The following is a 23,061-nucleotide window of genomic DNA, read 5'->3' as shown; positions in this document are numbered from 1 at the left end:
ATCACATTAAAATATTATTCCATTACACCAGAAGAGATTAAGGCTTTATATTATTTACAGAAACAAGCAAGCACCTTAAAAAAAAAAAAAAAAAAAAGAACAAAACACCAGTCATTGACATTTCCCTTCTAACATTACAAGTTTGATACCTTGAGCTCTTGAATACGGCTATTTGCAATGTGCCCAATGCTATAACTATTTTAAACATTTATTGTCAGGGTAGGAAACACTTAATAGAAAGCTCATCAGTGAGCACTCCACACAAACAAATGCGAGCAAGTGTTGTACTGGGTGCCCTCCCCCTCTGCAGAGGCTTCTTAAGGTACAGTTGAAGGCTTATGCAGAAACGGTTTGCTCAATTCCACGTAGAGAGTAGAATAATTTTACATTAAGGGAAACTGAAGACACTTGAGGATTCGTGGCCCACTGGTGGAGTGGGATTCTCAAAGTCTGTTCCACATTACATCAGTTAGTTTTACTTACTAGTGAAGATGAAACTATAAGGTTGCCAAACACTAAGTGCATTGAACAGTGATGGTTTTATAGGCTTCCAGTACTGACACACTGTTTTCATGCAGTGTATTTGGACTCAAACGTGAAGTGACAAACTGTTGTCACCATTCTCCCATAGGTCTTAGGCAACAAGCTATTTCTGAAGTGTTAAATAATGTTGATACAACACGTTTACAATGCCACCACGTACCAATGGAGTGACTGTCTTGCCTTCTGGCTTGCCTGACAGCTTTATGAAATACAGTGATGAAGTATTTTCTAAGATGTAAGCGACATGGCTAAACAAAGGTGCTCAGTAAGAGTAATCATCTTCATTTCAAGTATTGTTTTAAGAATTAGTTCTTTTAATTACAGTCTGTTAGCACTTTTTAGTTTGTGCTTTAGAGTCTTATTTCTTTGCAGGTCTTGAGTTTGGCTGATGGCTTTTTAAAAAAAAACAAAAAACAAAAAACATTGGCAACAAAGATAAGGACTGCAGAAGGCTGGCAAAAGTTATTTAATTTTCTGAGCCCATTTCATGTCATCTGCTCTTGGCTTCTCCCCCGTAAGTCCTTGGATAATGTTCTCCAAACATCTCCAGAATCCTATCTTCTCTAACGGATAGTTCAGCCAACCTAAATGATATCAAAGGGAAAAAAAAGATTAGTTCATCATAGCATCCAAAGTTCAATGTATTGCAATATTTAATATTCTTTATTTTAAACACAACAGAAATGCGACTAGTTAAGGGGACTACTCTACAGCCATTGAACAGCTGTCAGAGAAGAAACCAAGTTGAAGGGATGTGTTACAAACAAGACAGTTATATCAGTAGCACCTTAGATTTAGTGTTGAAATTCAAACAAAAGAACAACTCAACAATTTTAGCTATTCCTCCCCCCAATCACCAAAGCCAGCTTGGCTTTTCCCCATGTTTCTCATTAACTAGTACAGCAGGAAAAAAAGTGCACAACATAGTACTGAAGTACATTATCAATGCTACACTTCCTAGAAAAACTGAGGTTGCAGTTTGCAACCTAAACAATAAGGCTCAGTGAAGTAAACCAACTTCTTCCTTAAATAAAACCTCAAGTTTTGACAGTTCCAATATCAGTTTTCTATTTTAAAATTTTCATACTTTAGTTTTACCAAGAGAGGGCACAGTACTTTTTAAGTCTGCGTAAGTGATTGCTAATGAAGCCTGTGATGGGGAGGTCTTGCTGTAGTACCATGCTGCACTTAATGACACTGAAGGTGGTTGTTTCCTGGATTAAGAGGGCAGCCCTGCTAGCAGCACACACCTGAAAGCGTGCAGCTCAGCTACCACTTCTGCTTCCCTGTAACAGCCTCTGTTAACAGTTGATACGGGACCAGTTTCTACCATTTTATGTAAAAATAACAGTAAACATCATCCTCCATTCCATGCAGCAAGAGTTTAAATGTACCTCTCCTAGCCTACAAATTTAGCATATTTTGAATGCTCTGTAGAAGTGTTTTGTTATACAGACTGGAAGCCTGGAAGTCATACAGGCTTAATAGGCCTCATGCTGAATTCAGAAGGGCTTTACATCTCACTTTTGGGATATTAATTAGTACATTAGCTAACTCACTTTTCTGATACTGTGTTTTGAAGCCAACCTAACCACAAATAATTGGCTGCAGAGTGCACAAAGAAGCAACTTCACAGGGTTTTATTACAATGTATTATTATAGTAACTTTAGGCCTCTTATTAAATATTGCAATGGCTACAAAAAAAAATCAGCACTGGGAAGTATTATTCTCCTGTAGACATTTCTCTACAGCCAGGAAGAAACGGATATGCATTGGGTTCTGTTATCCCACCCTTACAGAGCTGCTCTGTAAATACACACATTATACTTTATTTCATATACGGTCCTGGAAAAAAGAAAAAAGCAAAGGCAAGGCAGGAATGAAGGAGCTTTTGTTACCACAATGGAAACAGTAAGCTAGCAGTGGCAGTTCACGCTAGAGGATAGATAGCTCAAGTGCAGGGTACTATGAGCCAGTTTGGGACACAGAAAAGCTGCTGCAGAACCAGCTCTGCCAGACCCAAGCAGCACTCGTGCAGCAGGGACAAGGGCAGCAGAAGGAATGCGCGTCTTGCTGAAGCCTTGGGCTACGCACTTATCTGATAAACACTAAAATGAAAGAACATTCAGGATATCCACTGCTGAAAAGCAACCTATTTCTATACAGCTATCCTTCCCAACCAGACATAATTATAGCCTTAACGATCCATCGGAACGGGTGCTGTTTTCAGCCACCTCCTGTAGCTGGATATGACTTTTCCTTGTGCACATGTGTTACTGCAGCCCCGCTCAACTCACTCTATGCTGATGCCTTTTAGGAAGTCGTTTCATGTAATTCTCATTAGCACAGGCACAGACCCTCAAGGTGCAGGCTCCTTCTTCCCAGTGTCTAAAAATGGGAGGCAGTCCAAAGGCTTTAGCAGTCGGATCACCAAAGAGTTCTGTTACCTGACCCCTTCCCTGGCAGTGGCGCAGTGGCAGACCTTTACATGCACAGGTCAGCTCTGACACTCGTTGGGCTTGGCAGTCTTTTCTTATATGTGCTCTGCACTTAGCCACTAACAGGTGCATTACAGTTAATGGCCATGTTTTATGAAGCAAAGACACGATTTTAAATAGCACATGCTTGCATATTTGTCCTCTCCCTCGCTTCTGCCCTAGAAGAACTAGGGCTGCAGACACACTGCTCCACTGGAAGACTGCAAGCATACAACCTGTCGTGCCATCTTATGGCAGATCAGCATGGTATGAACACTTGCAGAAAGCACTGACTGAACAGAAGAACTTTTTGTAGGTAAGAACACAAAAGCAACTAAAGAATAACACTAAATGGTCAAGCATCAACTTGCAGTGTTCTACCTGGACCACTTCAAAACAGGAGAACTGAATAAAAGCTCTTACAGTGACAAGATTTTTGCCATGATCTGTCAAGTCAGACTTAATTGTACAATGCTTTTACATGACATTCTGGCTGTAAGAACTAGATTGGTTTCTTGGTAGAGATTTCAGAACTGACAAACTCTTTGCCAAAGCCAATGATAGAATCTAGAACCAGAGCAGCTTATATCGAGTCATTCAATTAACTTGGTAACTTATTCAGGATTGTGCAACACTGGTGACTGAGTACCCCAGCCTGTACAGTGGGTGTAAAATGGAGTATAGACATAAGAAGAACCTAAAGCCGGTTTCCTCCAAGTCTGTCTTATCCTCTTCAAGTCTGTCTTCTCCTCTGCCCCAAATCACAATGAATGAATGCTAGAAGTCCAGAAGCTTTGCCTCAGAAGCAAGCATTCAAGGTAAGCCACACTTGCAGGTGCTACGATGCTCCTTGTGTAAGAAGGCCCACCACCTGCGTTAACACTTTTATGAGCAAAATGCATCGCTAGCATAAGATTCCCAAGATAGTAAGCAATTAGACCTCAGTACCACTGCCTACCCCACTGAAAGTTACCCTGTGCCTAATTATGAATTTTCCTCACACGTTTTTAATGCAAAAACTACAGCTTTATATAACTTTAGCAAAACTTAAGAGTACAGTTAGCTTCACAATGTCTCAATGTCTTTCTGTATTTAATAGACTGTCACTAAATTACATCTTGCCAGGTGAATGGTACTAGACTATAAGAGCAGCTATGAACCTGATGACAGTACCAGTTGTAATGCAGAAGTACGTCTCATGAGGCGACACATGGTGGATCCTGTGGTGTTTCCGTGGCAGGATAATATGCCAGTCCTGTAGAAATATGACCCAGCGTGGAAGACCAAAGTATGTGTGAGACCACTTGTGAATCTGGTTCGTCATGGTGATGAAGATGATGAGGGCAAAGACATAACACTCCCAAGGACATGTTTCATATAATGCTTCTGCAAAACAAGGTTTATATCTTTAAGTACTTCTTACAAAAATGTGAATTTCTACTAAAAAAAACAAAACAAAACAAAAAACAACAACAACAAAAAAAAAAAACAACACATTTTGCTAAGACCTGGCTGCTGCTACAGGAACTAACAAGGGCCTCAACGAAGTTGCTTTAGCACTAGTGTCACAAGAGCAGTGCACCATAAGCAACTTCAGAATGTCACAAGACAGACCAGGATGCGCCAACATCTGCCAACTCACCACAAACAGGAACCTAAAGTCTGAATTTCCTATCCATACATTTAAATTCACCCTTTAATTCTTGCCCTTCTAGTGTGCAAATAAAGTTATTTATGCACAGATGAAGCATTTTTATAATGTTTAGAACAATGAATTTCCTCGTGTGCAGTTTGATTCCTTTTGTAGAAAGTACATTTACTTCTAATGCTTCCTTAAAAGATTCCTCAGCCAGACTCACTGCTGGGCTGGAAGGAACAGTTTGCTCCCCTTTCAAGAAAAAATTTCCCTTCCCTCCACCAGGGAGCATCACGCTTCCAAGAGCTAGTACTAGTCATTTCCCATACATTGGCTTCTTTTATCCTCATATTAAGAACTGCTCATTTATATATCAAAAATCCTAAATTCACAGAAGTTATGAGTAACAGCTTACCTGGGGAAAAAGAAACAAATTTGTATGCCATGTTTGCCAATGGGACTAGCGTCATAAAGCAGTTGTCTCCGTTAGTCTCTATGAAATCATGCCTGGTAATTGCTGTAGGGTCAATATGATGTTCTCTGAAGGGTCTAATGAAAGCCTGAGAAAACAAATTGATAAACATGACACTGTAACTCAGGAGTTATCATGGGAAAGAAAAATAGAAAAACTAGAAATAGCACCTGAATTATACAATCTCAGAGAGGAAAGAGCAAATCTGTTAAGTAGGCAAGGGACAGTGAAGTATGCGTAGTTATTTGCCTTCAACACATGCATCATGTACAGTCTACGCAAAGGTATCCTGAGCAGGCTGAACTCTGTTGTTTATTTAGTGCATAGCTTCCTGTAGTGCCTTTTTTTTTCCCCCTTGAACTATGGTCCACAGATACAGACATTCAAGGACTACCAAATCTACTGAAGGTAAATAAAAATAAACCTAAACCCAACAGGCTTAATTTTGCTGAGCTGGTTCATTCATTTCTGGATAATTACAAGAAATATCCCACATATTTTTTGAAAACAGAGATCCTTCTAATATTGCACTGTGAGGAGTAATTAATAGTAGCTATAAAGAAATTTATTTAAAAAAAAAAAACAAACAGATTGCAGCTTATTATAGAAGTCAGTGCAATCTCATCTAAGCATCCAGCATTTGTAGCCACAGATGTATAATACACCTCAAATCTCAATATTCAGTCATCACCATTCTAACACTATTACATTCACAACAAGGTGCAGGTGCACACAGAACTAGAAAGTTTCTTGCTAAAGCTTCTTTGTATTTTCAGAGGTTTTAGAGAATTTAGCTCCAGGAATAGACTCCCAATGAAGCAGGCCAGGTAAATTCCACACTTCTTGGCATTTATTAGCCTTTCGGAAGCTCTACACAAGTCTTGTCTCTAGTGAGGTTTCTACGCTGGTGTGTAACTGGCTGTGCCCACCGTCTGTCGGGAAGGCCTGTGAACACTGGTATTGCAAAACTGTGTGCAAACCCTAATCGGGGCGATAAACAGAACAGTGTCACCTTGCACATGTCACCTAGGTCAAGTGTAAACACAGCCCTGGGAGCACTGTACCAAGTGCCACTTAAGAGGAGGAGGGTACTGGGTGGAAGAGCTGGTTACACTGGCAAGACTACAAGAAAAGTACCTGTCTAACAGCTGAGTACACTAGAAGAGTTTCAGAAAAGCATGTCATTAATTTTTTTTCAAGCTTAAGGATAAGAATCTCAAACCTTTCCGACTATTGGTAGCTCCACAGATCCCCAGGTATCTGCTCCCCAGTGAAATAATCCTGATAGGAAGTCAGCAGTAATAACTCCTGCAACTTGAATGAAGAAACACATACAGTTAGATACACAAAAGCATTTTTCACTAGCATTCACATTTTCTATTCATTTTAGAAGTTTATTTGCTTACCTACCTCTAACTTTGGGCAGATCTCATGTGGCTGTAAACTTTTATCTGACTAGGATCAGCCAGCTAGCAGTAATGGTTAACGAGACACTATTTGGACACTATCTTCACTATAGCTACACCAAGACTTTGTATTTGACCACTCCTCTACAGAACAGCTCGGAAATCTTTGCAATTGCTGGTACACAAAATACTAATAAAATTAAATTGAGTCACTTAGATCTTATTTTAGACGCACCTTCTCCCTGGACATGCCCATCTTCTTTCATGGTGTTTAACGGATTACTTGGCCACAGAACATCTGTTAAAGCTACCCCAAGAGATATTTCTATCTGCAGACCCTTCCTCTCCCTGGGTCCCTTACATCTGTAAGCAAGGAACACTGAACACCAGTAATTCTACATAAGCACCAATTAAGAAACCACTCCTTGGTACAGCAAGACTGTTGACTAAATAAGACTGCAATGTCATACAACACTGTGATCGTATCACTCGCAATGCTAGAGGCAGAGACCCTGGAATCCAAACTGACGATTCTGTGCAAGGGCAGCCTACACTTGTGATGTGTCCATACGAACTCAGATACACCATCCAACAGAGGTTGCTGCAACAAGGTTTTTCTAGATGCCAACCACGAGAACTTTAGAACTGTGGTCAAGTAAAGGAGATTTTCAGTTCTGGCAAACAAAGTCACATTTTTGCCTTCCTGTTCTGGATAATCTCTCACCCAAGTGTCTGAGTAACACTGACCTTTAGGAGTAAGGATAGTAGATGCTATTTGATCAGAACAGCAGTACATTTCCTGGTCAGTCACCGATCTGCTGGATGGTGTTTAACAGGCACCCTATCATTCTTCATCTGTAGAAGAAACCCTACCATCAGGTTCCCAAGACCTGGAGCTACAAAGCCTCCAGCACAGTTTGAGATGCCCTCCTGCATCAGCCCTCCTGCCAGGCTCACTGCACTTTTGAGGAAGAATATTCAGAGAAGATGCCCTTACTTTTAATGGGGAGGCTGGGGGAACAAGGCAACACAGCACAGAGAGTGACACTGCCCTGGGACCTCCATGCCTGAGGGACTGAAGATGATCAGATGCTGCCCTCTAAAGAACACAGGCATCCAGAGGCAGCACCGTGAGCCTGCACGTCTTGCTCCGAGAAGGTTTGGATAGAGATTAACTGCCTGAATGGGGCCCACATTTGCAGAACAACCAGATTACGAATCAGGATCCTTTTTCACTGCAGTGCTGTCCTTTCAGGTTAGCACATGAACAGCAAGAGCTGGCTGTTCACTGCCCACCTGGTGATTCCCTGTGGGGTCAGCACTAACACTCTCAGAGGGCGAGGCAGCACGCACCTCTTACCTGCAGCTCTGGTTACAAAAAGCAAACAGCAGAAGCACTACCCAGATTTCAGCACAGCTACTGGTTAGAAGTCAAATCCTTTATATACACACCTGGGAATTGATACTGTCTGACCCCAGTGCAAATTCCCCAGATATCAAACAAACCTCATGCCAATTCAAGTGCTACACACAGAACTTGCAGTCATTTGTTAAATGAGTCACAGCAACAGAACCACAACGATGGTGTGTTCAAAGCAGCTTAGCTAGCAATGCCCTACTGCCTTTGACTCAGAGCACAAGGCACATTCATTTACAGTTGGCACGCCTCGCAGTTCACTTCCCAGAAGCCTGATAACTGCCCACAGCCATCCACATAAACCAAGGTAGTCACAGGGCCACCTCAGAAGGGCTGGAATGCCGTTCTGCAGTTCCCCCCAGTGATGTTTACAAGAGCCAGGGTGTTTCGGGAGGTCACCCATTGTAGCAGCCTTTGCAGCAGCAGCAGCAGGGAGCTGCAAGGCCAGGTGCCATGCGGGAGGGTTGTTTTGCTCCCACTGCATTACCAACTCTTCTTCAGAGGGCTGTGAAGCTAGCAGAGCTCCTGGCTTTCTCCTCCACCGGCCAGCATTTGGTTCTCTGCAGACTTTTCCCAGCACAGCTTCTCAATTACAGGACTGAGGCTTTCTGCAATGGGCAGGTACACCTCTGCCTGCTATGCAGGTGGCAGAGCACTTCCAACTCACTTGTAATCCAAATCAGGAGTTGTTGGCATACCAGCTCACCTTGCTCTGACTGCAGGGCATCCTGTTACTCCCCCCCCTCTCACCAACTCAAAACAATCTGAGAAAAACCCACTGATGTGCATCTTTCCCTGAAGCCCCACAACTTATTTACATTGGCCACAGTCTGGGCTTCACCTGACCCTCCTGCTCCATCAGGGCACTGAGGTCAGCTGCCTCCAGAGCCCAGCTTGGTGAGGTTCTTTAACATCAGCAGGATTGCTAAAGAGCAGGCATTTTTTCAGAGCACAGATGAGGACCAGGCTGTTCTGTTACTATTGATCAAGTGCTCTTAAGCTTCAGGACACAGCAGTTTCCTACAGTGCATGCAGTACAGATGTACCCCTCCTCGTGGTTACCTTTTGCTTAGCTAATTCCTCGCTTCTACATGCCTTTTGCCACCCCTGTCATTTTTTTAAAAATGAAGAAAAACATCAGGATCAACTGTTGCGGCACCTGCTACACCCAAACGATTTCCTTCCATGTTGAAATTAGGTCCTCACTGCTGAATCCATCCAGATTCAATCCCATTGGCCCAAACTCTTCAATACAGTAGGAGACACTTTCTGTATACAGAAGGTATTTTTCTGTCTCACCTTACTGTGGTGCACACAGCTTAGTTTTCCGAACCAGCACATTCTGTATGCTTGTTTTATTTCAGACCACACGTGTAGGCTACAGCGAGACAGGGTGGAGCACAATAGCTTTTGGATCTGCATCTAGCAACTGAAAGAGCAAATAGCCTTGATTCAGGGGGAAGATATCTAAGCAGCACTCTGCTTTACAACAACTCAAATACCATTCTTGCTGAGCTAATCACCCGGTTAACCCACAGCGCCTCCAGCACACGTTATCCTCGGAGTCTGCAATAACAGCAGGAGGAACAACAAGAGTGGAGACAAAATACTGACAGTTCAATAGACATTTCATCTTACTTTGTTGTGAACTGCTAAAAGCTCAGAGGAAAGAATGAAGGGTGCCTGCAGCAGTGCATTACACTATGGCAGCCTGGAAAAGCTAACCACCACAAGCCGTATTGCAGCCGTACCGCGGAGGGGCTTGCTGCTTCTTCAGCAGTCATGTGTGAAGAGATGTAAAAACGGAGCAGAGACTGTACCACAGGTTATACACGGCAAGCACTGTAACACTGCATCCTGTCTGCAAGGAATTAGTCTCAATATTCTCATCACCCAGCACTGTCCCCAAGTTAAAAATGAGGGGAAAAAAATCAAGGTTCAGGTGTCCAGTTACTTCTCTAGTGTGGTACAGATCTTGATGCTCTGCCATCAGGTTCGGGAGGGTGAGGTACAATAGCCTGACAACCCTGAACATGAGTTATAAATTAATCATAAGGTCAGGAAGAGAGGCTATTGACAGTGTACGTATATGAACTGCAGCCAGTGGATTCACACGCTCCTAGAAGCAGGATCTGTGACAGAACTGCTGCTCTATGCACAGCGCTTCCTTTACTCCCACCTGCTGGGCAGGGGCGCGGAGGAGCAGCCCAGCTCTGGTTTCTTGCTGAAGAAGCAGCTATGCTGAAAACACAGAAGGCACTGCACTTAAGTGGGCTGCAGGACACGCTGAGAACACCAGGATTTCTTGGCTGTGCAAGCAGACTGCTGAATCAGGAGAACAGAGAGAGGCCTACACTGAGAGAGAGCAAAGGCGTACAAGTAAGCTTGTGTCGGCTGCAGACATTTCGGGAGTGATGCACGCAGGTACTAGGATGGCCGCTCTCCTCCAGCCATGCTGTACCTGTGACCCTTGGCACAGGCACAGCAGCACCCTCGGGGCTCTGCTGAGGATCCCAGCCCCACACCTGACCCCCACGGGGACCTGCCAGAGGCTGCAGAAGCACTCAGACAGCAGCCCCAGCACCTGCTGGCACGGCGTGGCAGGGCTGAAGTGCAGCTGACCCAGGTGTGGAATTGAGAGCAGGAGTTTTCGCTGCTGCTTGCGGTTGGTTCAGAAACCACACAACGTGCAGGAGCTCACGTCACAGAAGAGCTCCTGCTCCTCCTCTTCCTGGAGCACCAACCTAAGGGCTGAGAGCTTCCACCTCAACAGGGGCATCTCTTCTGAGCAGCCCGCGTCCTGCAGCCTGGCTGCTCGCAGGGTAAAAGGAAGCCCAGTGAGAGCTGCGTGTTTCAGGCACCAGGTGTCAGCAGATCAGCTATGCTGCACGTTTGCAACAAAGAGTTATACAGTAGTGTCACATAAAACATCAGTAAGCACAGTCATTTCGAATCAGTGACTAGGAAGTAGTTGAACAGTACAGCGCTTGAGCCAGGGCAGAGCGGCCAACTCCACAGAGAAATCTTGGGATTTCTGGACACCAAGATGCTGCAGTATCAGCCACTTGTTACATGTATGCTTATAAAAATAAAACTGGAATCATCTGCACCCACTGTCAGTGCTTTACTGCAGTGCAGTCACTGCTATCACAGAGCAGGCAGGGGTTTGGTCCTGTGGCAAGTTAGGGCACTAAGAAAATTCCTGACATGTGGGCAAGCACAGAGCACGGCAGCCCAGAGGAGAAGAGGTAATTGCTTTGGTTAAGTCATAGGAGAACCATTCCGTTAGACGCACAGCTATCGGTGTGAGGGAGCAGAGAACAGCTCAACTATGAAATAAAGGAAGGGTCTAAAGACCCACCTAAAATAACAGTCATGTTACATTTTAGCTGGATTTTCAAATAACAGTGTCTGTGATATGCACACTGCAGGGACTAGGAAAAGCCCAGCCTGTCACACAACCTTACTGTGCAAGGATGTTAACACAAAAAACATTTCTTCTCCCAGGTACTCCCTGCTCAGTGAGCTCACTGCCCCCAGCATCACCGCCAGGAGCACGGACACATCCCTCACCTTGCCTCCAGCTGAGAGGGACCCAAACGTGAGCCTCAGGGGCAGGACCCACACAGCCTGTGGTGCTGCCAGAAGCTACCAGCGAAAGGAGAGCCTCGAGGAACCTGGGTACTGCCCAACCTGAAGGCAAGCATCAGCAGATCCTGGAGCAAATGCTGATCTACCAGAGGCATGACTTGGCTAGAGTCACTGCCCGATAAACTCAATAGCAGGAACGGCCCGGTTTTATTTTTGTCTTTACCCTCAGCCTGTTAGTGCTCAGCAAGCTATTCCTACTGTTTCTTCAGCTGACGAAGAGTTTGCAAAACAGCTGGCACATTTAAACAAAATCCTGCCAACTTTACCTGAGCGCTAGGTTTTTAAACAAGTACCTCCATTGTGGGTGACACATGCTCAGAAAAAAAAACAAAACAATTACGCCATTCCAGAAGAAAACGAAGAGAACAGAATAATGGCTACTAAATGAAAATCAAGAGCAAAATTTCCACTCGCTAAAAAAACCCCAAACAATACTTTCATTAGTATGAATGACCAAGCCAATTCTCTGCTTTCCCCCACTTAACAGTCCCCCAGGAACCACCCGGGTGCGCTCAGCTCTCAGGAGCACCGGGCAGCTCTGTGTACAGGAGCCCGCACCCCCGGGAGACCCAACACCTACACGTTGGCCTGGCTGGGGACGTGAGCAGCGATAACGCCGCTTGTGTTCGAGGTCTGCACTCACCGAGCTGGCCACTCCTGGCAGCATTCCCTACAGCCCACTCCTTCATGAGGGCAGCCCTCTGGCACTGCCAGCGTTTTGAGCTGAAAGAGGCACTATCTGGAGCAAACCAGGGCCGCTGAGACCTGTTGTTAAATCCTCCAGCCGAAGTCCCTGCAACTTTAAGAGAGCCCCTGACAACACAGCGAGCAAACACAGCTTCCTTTGTCTCTCAGCCCCCGTGGCTGACAGAAAGAGCAGTAACACGTCCTGTGCACACAAGCAGGGAAGCACAGATGGGGCCACGTCCCCAGCACCCAGCAGGGGAACAGCTCACCTCCCCCCCAAGGTTACCTCCTCCATCCGTCCTGCTGAGAACGGCTGCTAGCACGCTGGGGGAGTCCATCCCTCACCAAACTACACGGAGAACACGTAGCTGGTGCCAAATCATCGGCCAAGTATGCCCCGTAACCCCACTTCTGAGACCGACAGCCCCCAGGATCCTTCGGAGCAGGAAGGCCCTGGAGCTCCTCAGTTCCTCCATTGCATTGTGTGTTAACAGGAGATGGTGCGGTACAAACAGGCGGTGTCAGTGCAGGGGAAACGCAACAAGTAGTTGAATCGAAGATTTACCTCTTCAGTGACAACTTGTGGGGTCTGTCTTCACACGGTGATACAGTTTAGAACATACAAGTACAGTTACTGAGATGGGACAAGACAGCAGGTGCCTAGGGGACTTCTCTTGCTCAGGCCAGCACCCAACAGAGAATTTTCCTTCATTAGCTGTGGTTTCCCTGCTGTAATTTCAAAGACCTTTTAAATCAAAATTTCAAATGGAAACTCATCTTAACATCAGATTGTACCAGAAGGTTCTGCCTCCTGCTGTAGGGCAGCAGGAATCAAAGCAGCTGATACTTATGCAAAGCAGCTCACTTCATGAAGTGCCTGTGCCTAGGAGTGCTTTTCCTCCACCCTGTGCCAGAGCTTTCACACATTACATGGTCATCACTCGGCTCTGCAATGCAGCTGAGCAAGGTACAGCTTTGCAGCAGAGCTGCTCAAGCTTGAGACAAAGGTTTCTGTTTTGAAAACGAAACAAGTGATTTCTTTCTGCAAGTGCCCTCTGGCCAGCCCACAACTTCTGCAATAATGAAACGCGATAAAAGCCTTACAGGAATTAGTTTACTGTCCCTCAAGTCAGCAATGACTCATTTTACCTTGTGCTGTGTCACAGGATGTCCCTAAATGTATCAGCATATGTGGGGGACTTTTATGCATATGAACAGGTAACACAAGCCTAGTAACTAATTTTCATAGGGCTGCAATTAAACAAGATCCATTAAGAACATAAGATGTCTGGAGATAAAATGCAAGGCAACCAATGTGGCAAAAAAAAAAAAAAAAAAAAAGGCTTTAAAACCCTACAGGAAGTCATGAGGATGAGAAAGAAGGGAAGGGAATCCATGCGGCAACTTCCCACCTTTCTCTAGCTGCTATCAGCACAGCACATATCGCGTGCCTCGTGTGTGCTGAGTAATATGCTCGACACCACAAACATGCCTGGAGGTGTAAGAGCTTTCAAGAGTAATCTCATTTGTTTTGGTGCTTACACACAAAGGCCACCTACACCAGCCTTCCTGGCACTGCTGAGCTTCTATCGAAGCGGCTGAGGCTGCTGCGGTTCGGCCGTAGCGCTGGGATGCAGTCCTGCTGCAGGGACAGTCGGGTTACAGCTGAAAACGGGGGGCTCTAGCATCCACCACAGCCAGCCGACCCAGCCAGGCCCACCCCGGTGTTAACCACACACATCTGCACAGCCAGAGCACCAGGCTCCAGTCTGCACAGCCGCCAGATTGCACACAGAGGGGAATTTTCACTGCTCAGCAGCTGGAGGCATTCAGAATAGGGCGGGACTGGATTGAACACGGAGGAGAAAAGTCATCCATCCTCTGCCTACACTTCTGTGACCACGCGAAGGGAAAGGAACTGCCTCCCGCCTGCTGAAGCGGCAGGAGATGAGAGAACCACGTGGGTTCCTCTTCCTCTCCCCCACGAGAGCTTTTATCAGCACAGACAGCCGCTCCCAGAGCTGGGCAGCAGCACCCCAGCGCTGGCGCCTGCCTGCTGCACCAGGCACCTGCAGCTGGATCAGCACGGGAGTCCCAGCACGTCGCCTGAGCTTCTGAGCAAGCCACGCTCATCACACAAGGAAGTGGGTGCCTGTAGGCAGGCAGCAGGAGGAGGAGCAGACCACCTTTGTCCCAGCAATCTCCAGATTAAGTTAGTTACAGCATAACCGCGTTACAGCTGCGTGCTTGTAAAGGCATTGGGACCAAGGATACCAGCCTCTAGTTAGGGACACGGGACGTCCACACTGCTCCCTGCTTCTGAACGGGAAGGAGGCATTTACACAGGAGCACACGGGCCTCCAAAAGTCCATCCAAACAGCCACGGCAGCAGATCAGAGCCAGCCTCGGATCAGGGATCACCCAGGATTTCTCACATCACTGTAATCTCCAGAGACAGAGACCTGATGTGAACTCAAGACAGAGCTGGTTCAAGCTCCTTTATTAGCAGGAGGTTTAGTCTGTGATCCCAACTCAAAGGTCAATATCCTAACGTAAGCATCAGGAAAGCTTTCAGCAGAAAGCCACCTGACAGCGTCCGTGGCAATATTCCTTTATATTACCCGTGGCACAGAGAAGTCTCACAAAACTTCATAAAAGCTAATCATCGCTGTGAGTGAGACATCAGCCGTGCTTCGCCTGACGAAGTAATACATTGACAGCAAAACCAACAGTGTGCACAGTCCTTATTTTATTGCACTCATTTTTGTACATATTATCAGTTATTTCCACACTGCTTTATTTGCACAGAATCCAGATTCTGCTGCTTTAATCATTCACTACTGCTTAAATAACATTATCAGTGAATTGGCTGCTTTATCAGTTACACCGGTAAACAGGATATCAGAGAACTTGAGCTTTTATCAATATTAATTTTGAGATGAAAGCCAGTTGCAAACAGATTGCACGCACTCCAGGCTGGCAATCGTTACTGATTCTCCCACATCTGCCCCCATCAGCACGGAGCAGTTCTCATGCCATGCTCACCTCTGTTCCTCTCAGCACCTCCACCTGATCAGTCAGAGCAGGCAAGACTAAGCTATGCAAGAGGGCTGGTGTAATCCATAGTGGGAGGACACTGCTGCTCCTTACAACCGAGTAAAAGCCAGCAACCTTGAGCAGACAGCAGGTGTTAGCAGTTCTCAGCTTTGACAAAAACTCACAGCACCTTTCAATATTTGAATCTGCTGTGTTTTTTAATCATTAGTAATACACAACAGTGATAGTGAACAACTATCACTTCTGAAACATGCAACGCCTCACACAGTCCATAGAAAAATTGCTTTCATTGTAAAGCTCAGAAGCTGAACACCTGTAGGCAGTTTATATGGTGCCCTAATGGATTTATTCTCCTTCCAGTTAAGGACACATTTCATATAAAAACATGTAAGCAGCATACATCCAAAGGTAGACGTTAATATAGCCATCAGTATGCACCACAGGTATACGGGAAGTCCAGTGAAGTGCTAAGTTACTGTTCTCTTCTTCCCCTCACACCAAACCAGACAATAACAAAGGGTATGTGCTGCAGAGCTGACTCCCAGTTTCTAAACTTAAATCTTTTCTCATGTTCCCTCCCATACATATGTAGCCAATAGACACAGTCTGCAGAGCTTCTCTCACAGTTTATCTCCCTGTATCTTTTCCAAGGAAATCCCTAAAGCCTTCCAGTACTTAGAAAAAAATACACATGGCACAGACAGCAGATGAGTAGGGTTACATTACAGACGGTGACAGTTCTGCCCCCAGAGCACTGTCACCTAGAGGAGGCTGACCCAGCTACCCGGAGCTGGCTGGACATCCCCGACAGACCAAGTCAGCCACAGATAACCACAGCTGCAGCTCAGCCCCTTCCCCTGCCCTCTCTTCTGCTCACTCTCCAGGAAGTTTCTGTGCAAAAGTATTTAATTACTATGCTAATTACAGGAAGCTCATAGAAACACCAGTACTTTTTGCTCCAAGTGTTAGAGAGCATTCAAGTTCTGCGCATGTTTAGACTTTGGTTGATGTAAAGAACTTTGTAGAGACCCATTTAATAGCCACCTAATTCTAAGCTAAGCATTTCCTTTAGTAAGGCAGAAAAGCCAATTACTGCTTTCCTAATAACTTCTGAAAGTCCGTGGTTGGATGCAGAAACAAGTTCTTCCTTCCCCTTCCCCACCCCAACCAACACCCAGAAAGAGGGAAGTTGATTTAAATCAAAGTATCAATCCTGGTAAGAACAACTTGGTTACCAAACTCCAAATTCAAAGAAAAGCAATCACAGATCCACGAGCAGAGAGCCAAAGAACAGCGATGTTTCTGTCATCCCACATGAAGATATAACCTCTGTCGCTGCAAGGAAGCAGCAGAGCATTTGCAACTTACACTATACTTGAAGGGTCATTCAAGAAGAACCAGCACTGTACTGCCAAGATCCAGGCAATTTAAACAGCTCCACACATCTGAGGCAAAGATATGAGACTGAGCTTGCTTGGCTCCACTTCCAATCAAAGTAATGAGACCCCCAGAGTCACATTTACTACACAAGAGCTGCACCTGGAATTTCCAGCTACCTTGCTGGAAAGACGTCAGCATTCAGGATAAAGGCCAAAATTCACATCCTGACGTGAAAACATAATGCTACAAATACCTATTTCTCTATTTCTAAATCAAGCCTGTTTGATGCCTGAGACACCTTTTGTAAGATTTCTCTTGAACTTTTGCTTTCCAAGAAGTTCTTCTAATTTTGTGGATTAGATTGTTGTTTCCAACAGCCTTGACAGCTATTTTCCCTCTGAAGAGCCCTTACACTTGCAGGAACTATTGCGTGTGCACAACTGTCTCCCTCCTGTTCCAGTAGGAAGTGAAGCATAAGAGATGAGATGTTTGTTTCCAGCATTACAAGAGAGAATATTGCCTTGTTGACAAAAGCGAGCACTTTTTACTTACATATCCCAACAATAATGGAGGGCGTGTGTTCCAGTCGCAAGTAGAAGAGAAGATTGTAAAAATTGAAACAGATCAGAGAGAAGCATAAGATGACAGAGATCCATTCTTGTAGCCTCTTCCCTGTTGGAAAAGAAGGAAAAGAGCATGTTTTACTTTTATCTGTGAGGACATTTTGAAGTTTGAAATAATACAGACAGCTGTTCTACTGCCTGGATGACCTGCTCCATTGGTCTGACAGGGAAGTGAAACAGAGGCTTATTATTCATCAGAGGTGTGAGTAGTTTGTCAAGTGACATTCCTCTTCCCTGAGCCACTGCTAACCCCTTCCCCTCTGCCCTTGCCCAAAATAACAGCAACAAACCAGACATCAACTCATGTTGTCCTAGTTTGCTTTCCCTGCGGTTGCTGGCATAAAGCTCCTCTGCATCACATCTTTCAAATTCGCGTGGTGCTCAATATCAGCGCTGCTGGTACAGCTGAATCTGGGAACAAGGGCTTCTGGCCTCAGAAGCCCTGCAGTTAAATCACCTTACGGGACATGATGTTCAAAATCTCAGACCTTGTTGTACTAACAGCAAAAAGCATCACCCTGTATCTTGGTGGCCGTAGAATTGCTTTCCTAACACTGCAAGCACACTTCTGGAGCTTACTTAATTTAACCCTCAACTCCTGCGGTCTTGCCTTTGCCTTCCTGCTCTCAGACAGCAAACTACAACCTCTCAGCTGTCCTGTCATGACAAGACACTGAACACATAGAGAGAAATAACTGGCACGAATCCTCCATACTACTTAGCACCTCTACAATAACCTAATTTAATGCCGATTAAAAAAAGAACAGACACCAGGATGTGGTAGCGTTTTGAATATTCAGACGGAGAGGCAGCTTTCTGCTGCTAATCACCACTAGATCCTCACAAGGCACTGATGTTAAGATTAAGAGACCAGTCAACGTGAGACCCACGTGGATTAAGGCACCAGAAACAGAAGGTGAACAGCTAAATCCCAGGGTGAGATCTGGGCTGTCACCTCGGCCCAGCCGGGTCAGGCTCTGCCTTCTGCTGGGGCCAGCCAGTGCAGCCGCCTCTCGCCCGTGGCTGCCCCGAGCAGCTGCTCCTGCAGCCTCCTGCTGCTGCTGCCCCTGCGGCACCGCACGCACTGCGCCACTTGGGCGTGATGCGAGCCGCCAGCACAGGCTGAGAGCACACCCTGAGAGCACGCCCTGGCACGGCCGCACCTCGTGTTCAGGAGCTGAGCTCCCAACCCACTGCTCTGCTTCGCTGACCTACTGCCTGCTCGCAGTTCTCCTTCCAAACGCCACACCACAGAACAAGAGGGAGGCTGGGAACATCCAAGAGGACCGGTATCATCCCCGCTGCGCCTACAGCAGCGGCTTTTAAAGAAGCCTGAACAAAGACTCCTACTGTTCAGAGATCTGCTCTAGAAAGGGCACGAATACCGAACCTCATGTCCTCTGGAGCAGCAGAGGAGAGAATCCTAACAGTAAGACACAAGAACAAGTGTATTTCAGTACAGCATCAGGTCACAATGCGTGAGATTCTATAAAGAGATCCCTGGGGTAATGAAAGGAAGAATTAATTAACACTCACTTCCAGCCTAAGAAAACCACACCCTGATTAGAGGAGTTAAATGGGTAGGTCCTCACGGAACAATTAGCTAACTGCAAGGAAGCGCTGGGCTCCTTACCAGCAAGTCCCACGAGTTCAGTCTGTTCAAACACCGCCCGTATTCTGAACGTGGGGATCCCAAGACCACCCATCCGAGGACACCTGAGTCCAGAAAAACAGCTCAGGCTCTGGACAGACCGGGAGATGAAGCAGTCAAAGGCCTGAAGGCCAGAAGATCACTAATTCATGTTTAAAAAGTACTCAAACTTAAATGTTTGGCCCACAGGAAGGGATAAGGTGCCAAACTCAGGAAGTACACACCCAGAGAGGCTGTGGAAGTACTCCAGAGCCACATTCGCTCTGCATGGTTGTATGTAATCTGTGTTATCAAGAATTCAGTAGTTCACCATCACATGCTTCCGCCATAACGTGTCCTGACACTGTTTACATAAGTTATTTATGTAATGACAGGAGAAATACACACATCTAAAAGCTTACCACAAGTCACTTCTGCTAGACACCCCTACACTCACTGCTCCACAGATTTCCCAGGAACTTCAGTCTGCAGGTAAACATGAGGGCAGCAGGTTGCTTGGGGAGGGAAGTCTTTTCCTTATGAGCAGGAGCACAGTGAGCAGGTTACATTGGTGACTGATTCCTGGGCTTTACAGAGAAGTGATCACTACCAACGGCTGGAAAAGGTCACCCTGCTCCTTCTCTCAAGGCACGGATGATGTAACCAACACAAGCCGGAATGGGCACAGACTTGCCCTGAAGAGCCTAGAGAACTGACGAATTAACGAACGCGTGTTTGCTTATCGTTACTTGGCTCTGTGCAAGCCAGAGTTCCTGCTGCCCCATTGATCACTCTGAACACATGAGCTGGGCCGACCTGCCGGGAACCGTGGGCACACGGCACCGAGCAATGCGACATCTCCCTGTGCCTGAGCCTGCACACGTGAAGCAGCTCACGGCCAACCTCACACCCTGCTCCTCACAAACGGGCTGAGAGAATTACCTGCTGGGCTGGGCTCTGTCAGACCACGACCAAAACCCCAACGCCCCTCCTGCGGGCACCCCAAGGCCCCTAGGGAATATCCTGAAGGGAAGGCTCCGGTTGTTCCCTTGCTTTGCGACCGACCCCCTTCACCTGGCTTTGTAGCAGCAATAACGCCGATAATACAGCGATAATAATGAGGACGTGACAGGCAGACCCCAGCTGGAGCCCCCTCCCCGGCCTCCCGTGAGGCAGCTCCCGGCAGGGCAGCACCCCGGGCACCCACCCCGGCACCCCCCAAACCCCGACAACCCCAAAATCCCCTCACAGCCCCCCAAACCCCCTCACAGCCCCCCCCCCCAAGCCCCCTCAGCGCCCCCTCACCCGGCGAGTAGAGCTCGGCCAGCTCCCGGGCCCCGGCGTGCTGCGCTCCCCACCGCCGGCTGCCGCCCTCGGGCTCGGCCTCCTGCTCGCGCTCCCCGTGCTGGAGGCTCTGCGGGGCGGTGCCGGTGCTGGTGCCGGTGCCGGCCGCCATGTCCCGGCCGCGGGGCCGCTCCCCAGGGGCGGCGGGCGGCGCGGGGCGGCCAGGCCCCGCCGAGGCGCCCGGCGGCAGCATCGGGAAATGGGGCCGGGAGGGGGAAGGAGAAGTTGGGGGGGGGGAAGGAGGAGGGGTTGGCCCCGCCCCTGCCACTCCCTCCCGCCTATCGGCAGCGCCGCCGCGCGAGCCGAGAGCCAATGGGGAGCGCGGCTCGCAGAGGGGCAGCCAATGGGGTGGCGGCAGGGGAGGGGCTGCCCTGAGGGAGCGGCTGGAGGAGGGAGGGCGGCGGGAGGGCGGCTGGAGGAGGGAGGGCGGCGGGAGGGCGGCAGGGCGGGGCGCTGCTCGCTGCCCCCCTGTCCCCCTGTCTGTCTGTCCGTCCCTCAGCCCCTTGTCCCTCTGTCCCCCTGTCCCCCTGTCCCTCTGTCCCGTCCCCACAGGCCCGCCCGCCCCCTGGCGGCGCCGCTGCCCGCCGAGGTGCCGCCACCCAGCGCCAGGCGGGGCGGGGAGGCGTGCGGTTATCGGCGGGTGCAGCCCTGAGCGCCTCCCTGGGCGCCCTTCTGCTCCTTGGGGCGCCCAGGCTGCGGTCCTGCCAATCATGTTGTTTGTTTGTTTGTTTTTTTTCCGTGCCAGTACCATTAATTTCGGTCCCTTTATTTGGTAATCAGGCCTGTGTTCCTTAACAGACACTCACTGAGGTACGCTGGGCCCCAACAAACACATTCCAGCACAGAACACGAAGACAGATAAACAAGCCCCAAGCGATGTTTAAGCACTGCGTCATGCCTGTTAATTTTTTTAAACATATTTATTTGATGATCAAATAAAACGGCTTCAAAAAATAGAAGTCTTTCAAATAATTAAGCAGGTTCCGTTTAAATAATTAAGAACAGATTCATTTAGAGAGGGCAAAATGCTGAGCCAGATGTCTGTCTAACTCGAAGGTTGTGTGTCCACAGGTGATGCACCATGAGGGATGAGACACATCACGCTTGGACAGCGAGGCACACGTGGTGGGAAAGCACAACCTGGGCTGGTGCTGGCTGGGCCTGGGGCTCACCTCCCACCCTGACGGCTGCACTCCAGCAAATCACACCCACCAGGGGAAATGTGGTTCCTGTTCCCTCAGGGGGGACATGTGGGCTCCCCTCCAGACAGCAGGAGAGAAACACTGCTTGTGACCAGGCTGTTCTGTCCTGGAACTTCACAGAACCCAGCAAACCTAACCATCAAGGAACTGCTCCACATTGTCACTTAGCAATGTGCCAAAATTACCATGTCTCTGGAGCAGGTTAAGAGCCTCACTCTGCCATGCTGTTTGAAAGATCACAAGTTGATTATTAGGTGGAAACATATGCTCAAATTATCAGTTCTTAATGAAAAGCTGGTTCAGGAATTCAATGAGTCCATTTACTGTATCAAAAGTTTTGTAAACTATAAGTGATGATTTGCTGCTGACAAAAGAAGGTATTTGTCTGAGGGAGGATTTCTCTGTGTTTTCTATTAATTGGGTAATAAACCAATTAAAAGGCATTAGCTTGGGGTGCCTCAATTTGTTGGACTGGGCTCTGTTTAGACTGAGTGATGGGAACAGTCTGGCATCAAGGGATACTGATGTTTTCATTAGACATTTACAAGGTTACGCTGCTCTGATGCTAAGGAGTTTTCTACGATACTGCTACGGTCACAGTGACCTCGACAGTGTTAGTGTGGAAGTGGTATAAATGTGAAGGAATTAATGTTGTTTCAGTAGGATATGGCACCTTTAAATGTGTTTTGAGATATGTGAGCATATGCCTCCATTACAAACATGTAAGCTAGATGTAATATATAAACAGTTTTATATGAGGTACGGTTCTTGGAGGGTTTGCCAAGATACCTTCAACATCTGTTAATCTTCTTGTTTTGTCAAGGCAATAGGGCTGTCAGCATGAAAAAAGCAGCAAATTGCTAGCAAGCTTTGGCTTTGAATGCATAATAATGTTCTCCTGGAAAATGGTTTTTAGTTTTGTCTTGGTATCTGCCAGAGTAAAGCTGCATAATAATGTCAGTGTAACTGCTTAGAGTGAAACCTAGCCTAAGAAAAAAGGTGCTGTTGCAGCCCATTTTAATCTCAGTTCATTGTGACAAGGCAGAAGACCATTGGGGAAAGGGTTTGGTCCTTTCCTAGTGACAGACCAATGCTCAGGACACATTTGAAGAACATTCTTTCCTCTAACATTAATTGAGGAGGTAGGAGAAATTGCAGGTTAGTTCATAGACTCAGGTGAACCTCCTAGACTTGGAACAGTTATTATGACTGTGTCCCACGACAGGGGGGTAAGCCATGAGGATTCAGCATTGCATGAGTCCAACGCCTTTTTGAAATATAGAAAAATAAAATAAAGCGAATTAAAGTGATGCATCAGACAACATACTGGTGACATAGTACAGTGTCAGTATAGTTAGGACAACATTGTTGAGATTCTGAACAGAAATCCGTATTAAAAAGGTAATTATGCAGTAAAATCTTGATGCTATTTGGAGAAGATGAAGACTGTATTGGCAGCACATCATAGACCATATTACCATAAAGAGGCCTATAACAGAGCTAAATCCCTGGCTGCTTTATTTAAGGGTAGCCTA

At 46.9% G+C, this 23,061-nt stretch overlaps 2 protein-coding genes across 2 annotated transcripts in view; both read right to left on the bottom strand.

Moving 5' to 3' along the window:
• Positions 1–945: 945 nt before the first annotated feature.
• Positions 946–20,533, bottom strand: PEDS1 (plasmanylethanolamine desaturase 1). Its single transcript, XM_082773097.1, has 6 exons — positions 20,286–20,533; positions 17,280–17,399; positions 6,352–6,443; positions 5,073–5,217; positions 4,195–4,407; positions 946–1,127 (listed from the first exon to the last, which is right to left on the bottom strand). Exons 1-6 carry the CDS (start codon positions 20,515–20,517, stop codon positions 1,006–1,008), a joined length of 924 nt encoding a protein of 307 aa, XP_082629223.1. The 5' UTR covers positions 20,518–20,533; the 3' UTR covers positions 946–1,005.
• An 815-nt stretch (positions 20,534–21,348) lies between these two features.
• The window catches only part of LOC309884285 (uncharacterized protein), a 171,683-nt gene continuing 169,970 nt past the window's right edge, over positions 21,349–23,061 (bottom strand). Inside the window, exon 8 of the mRNA XM_082773098.1 lies at positions 21,349–22,793. Coding sequence (XP_082629224.1) covers positions 22,771–22,793 — 23 coding nt within the window. The 3' untranslated portion in view covers positions 21,349–22,770. The remainder of the gene's footprint in view (positions 22,794–23,061) is intronic.

The sequence above is a fragment of the Aythya marila genome (assembly GCF_965140915.1).
Source record: "Aythya marila genome assembly, chromosome: 16".
NCBI classification, from domain to species: Eukaryota; Metazoa; Chordata; class Aves; order Anseriformes; family Anatidae; genus Aythya; species Aythya marila.
The sequence above is the reverse complement of the archived record's forward strand: the minus strand, read 5'-3'. Positions and strand labels throughout refer to the sequence as shown.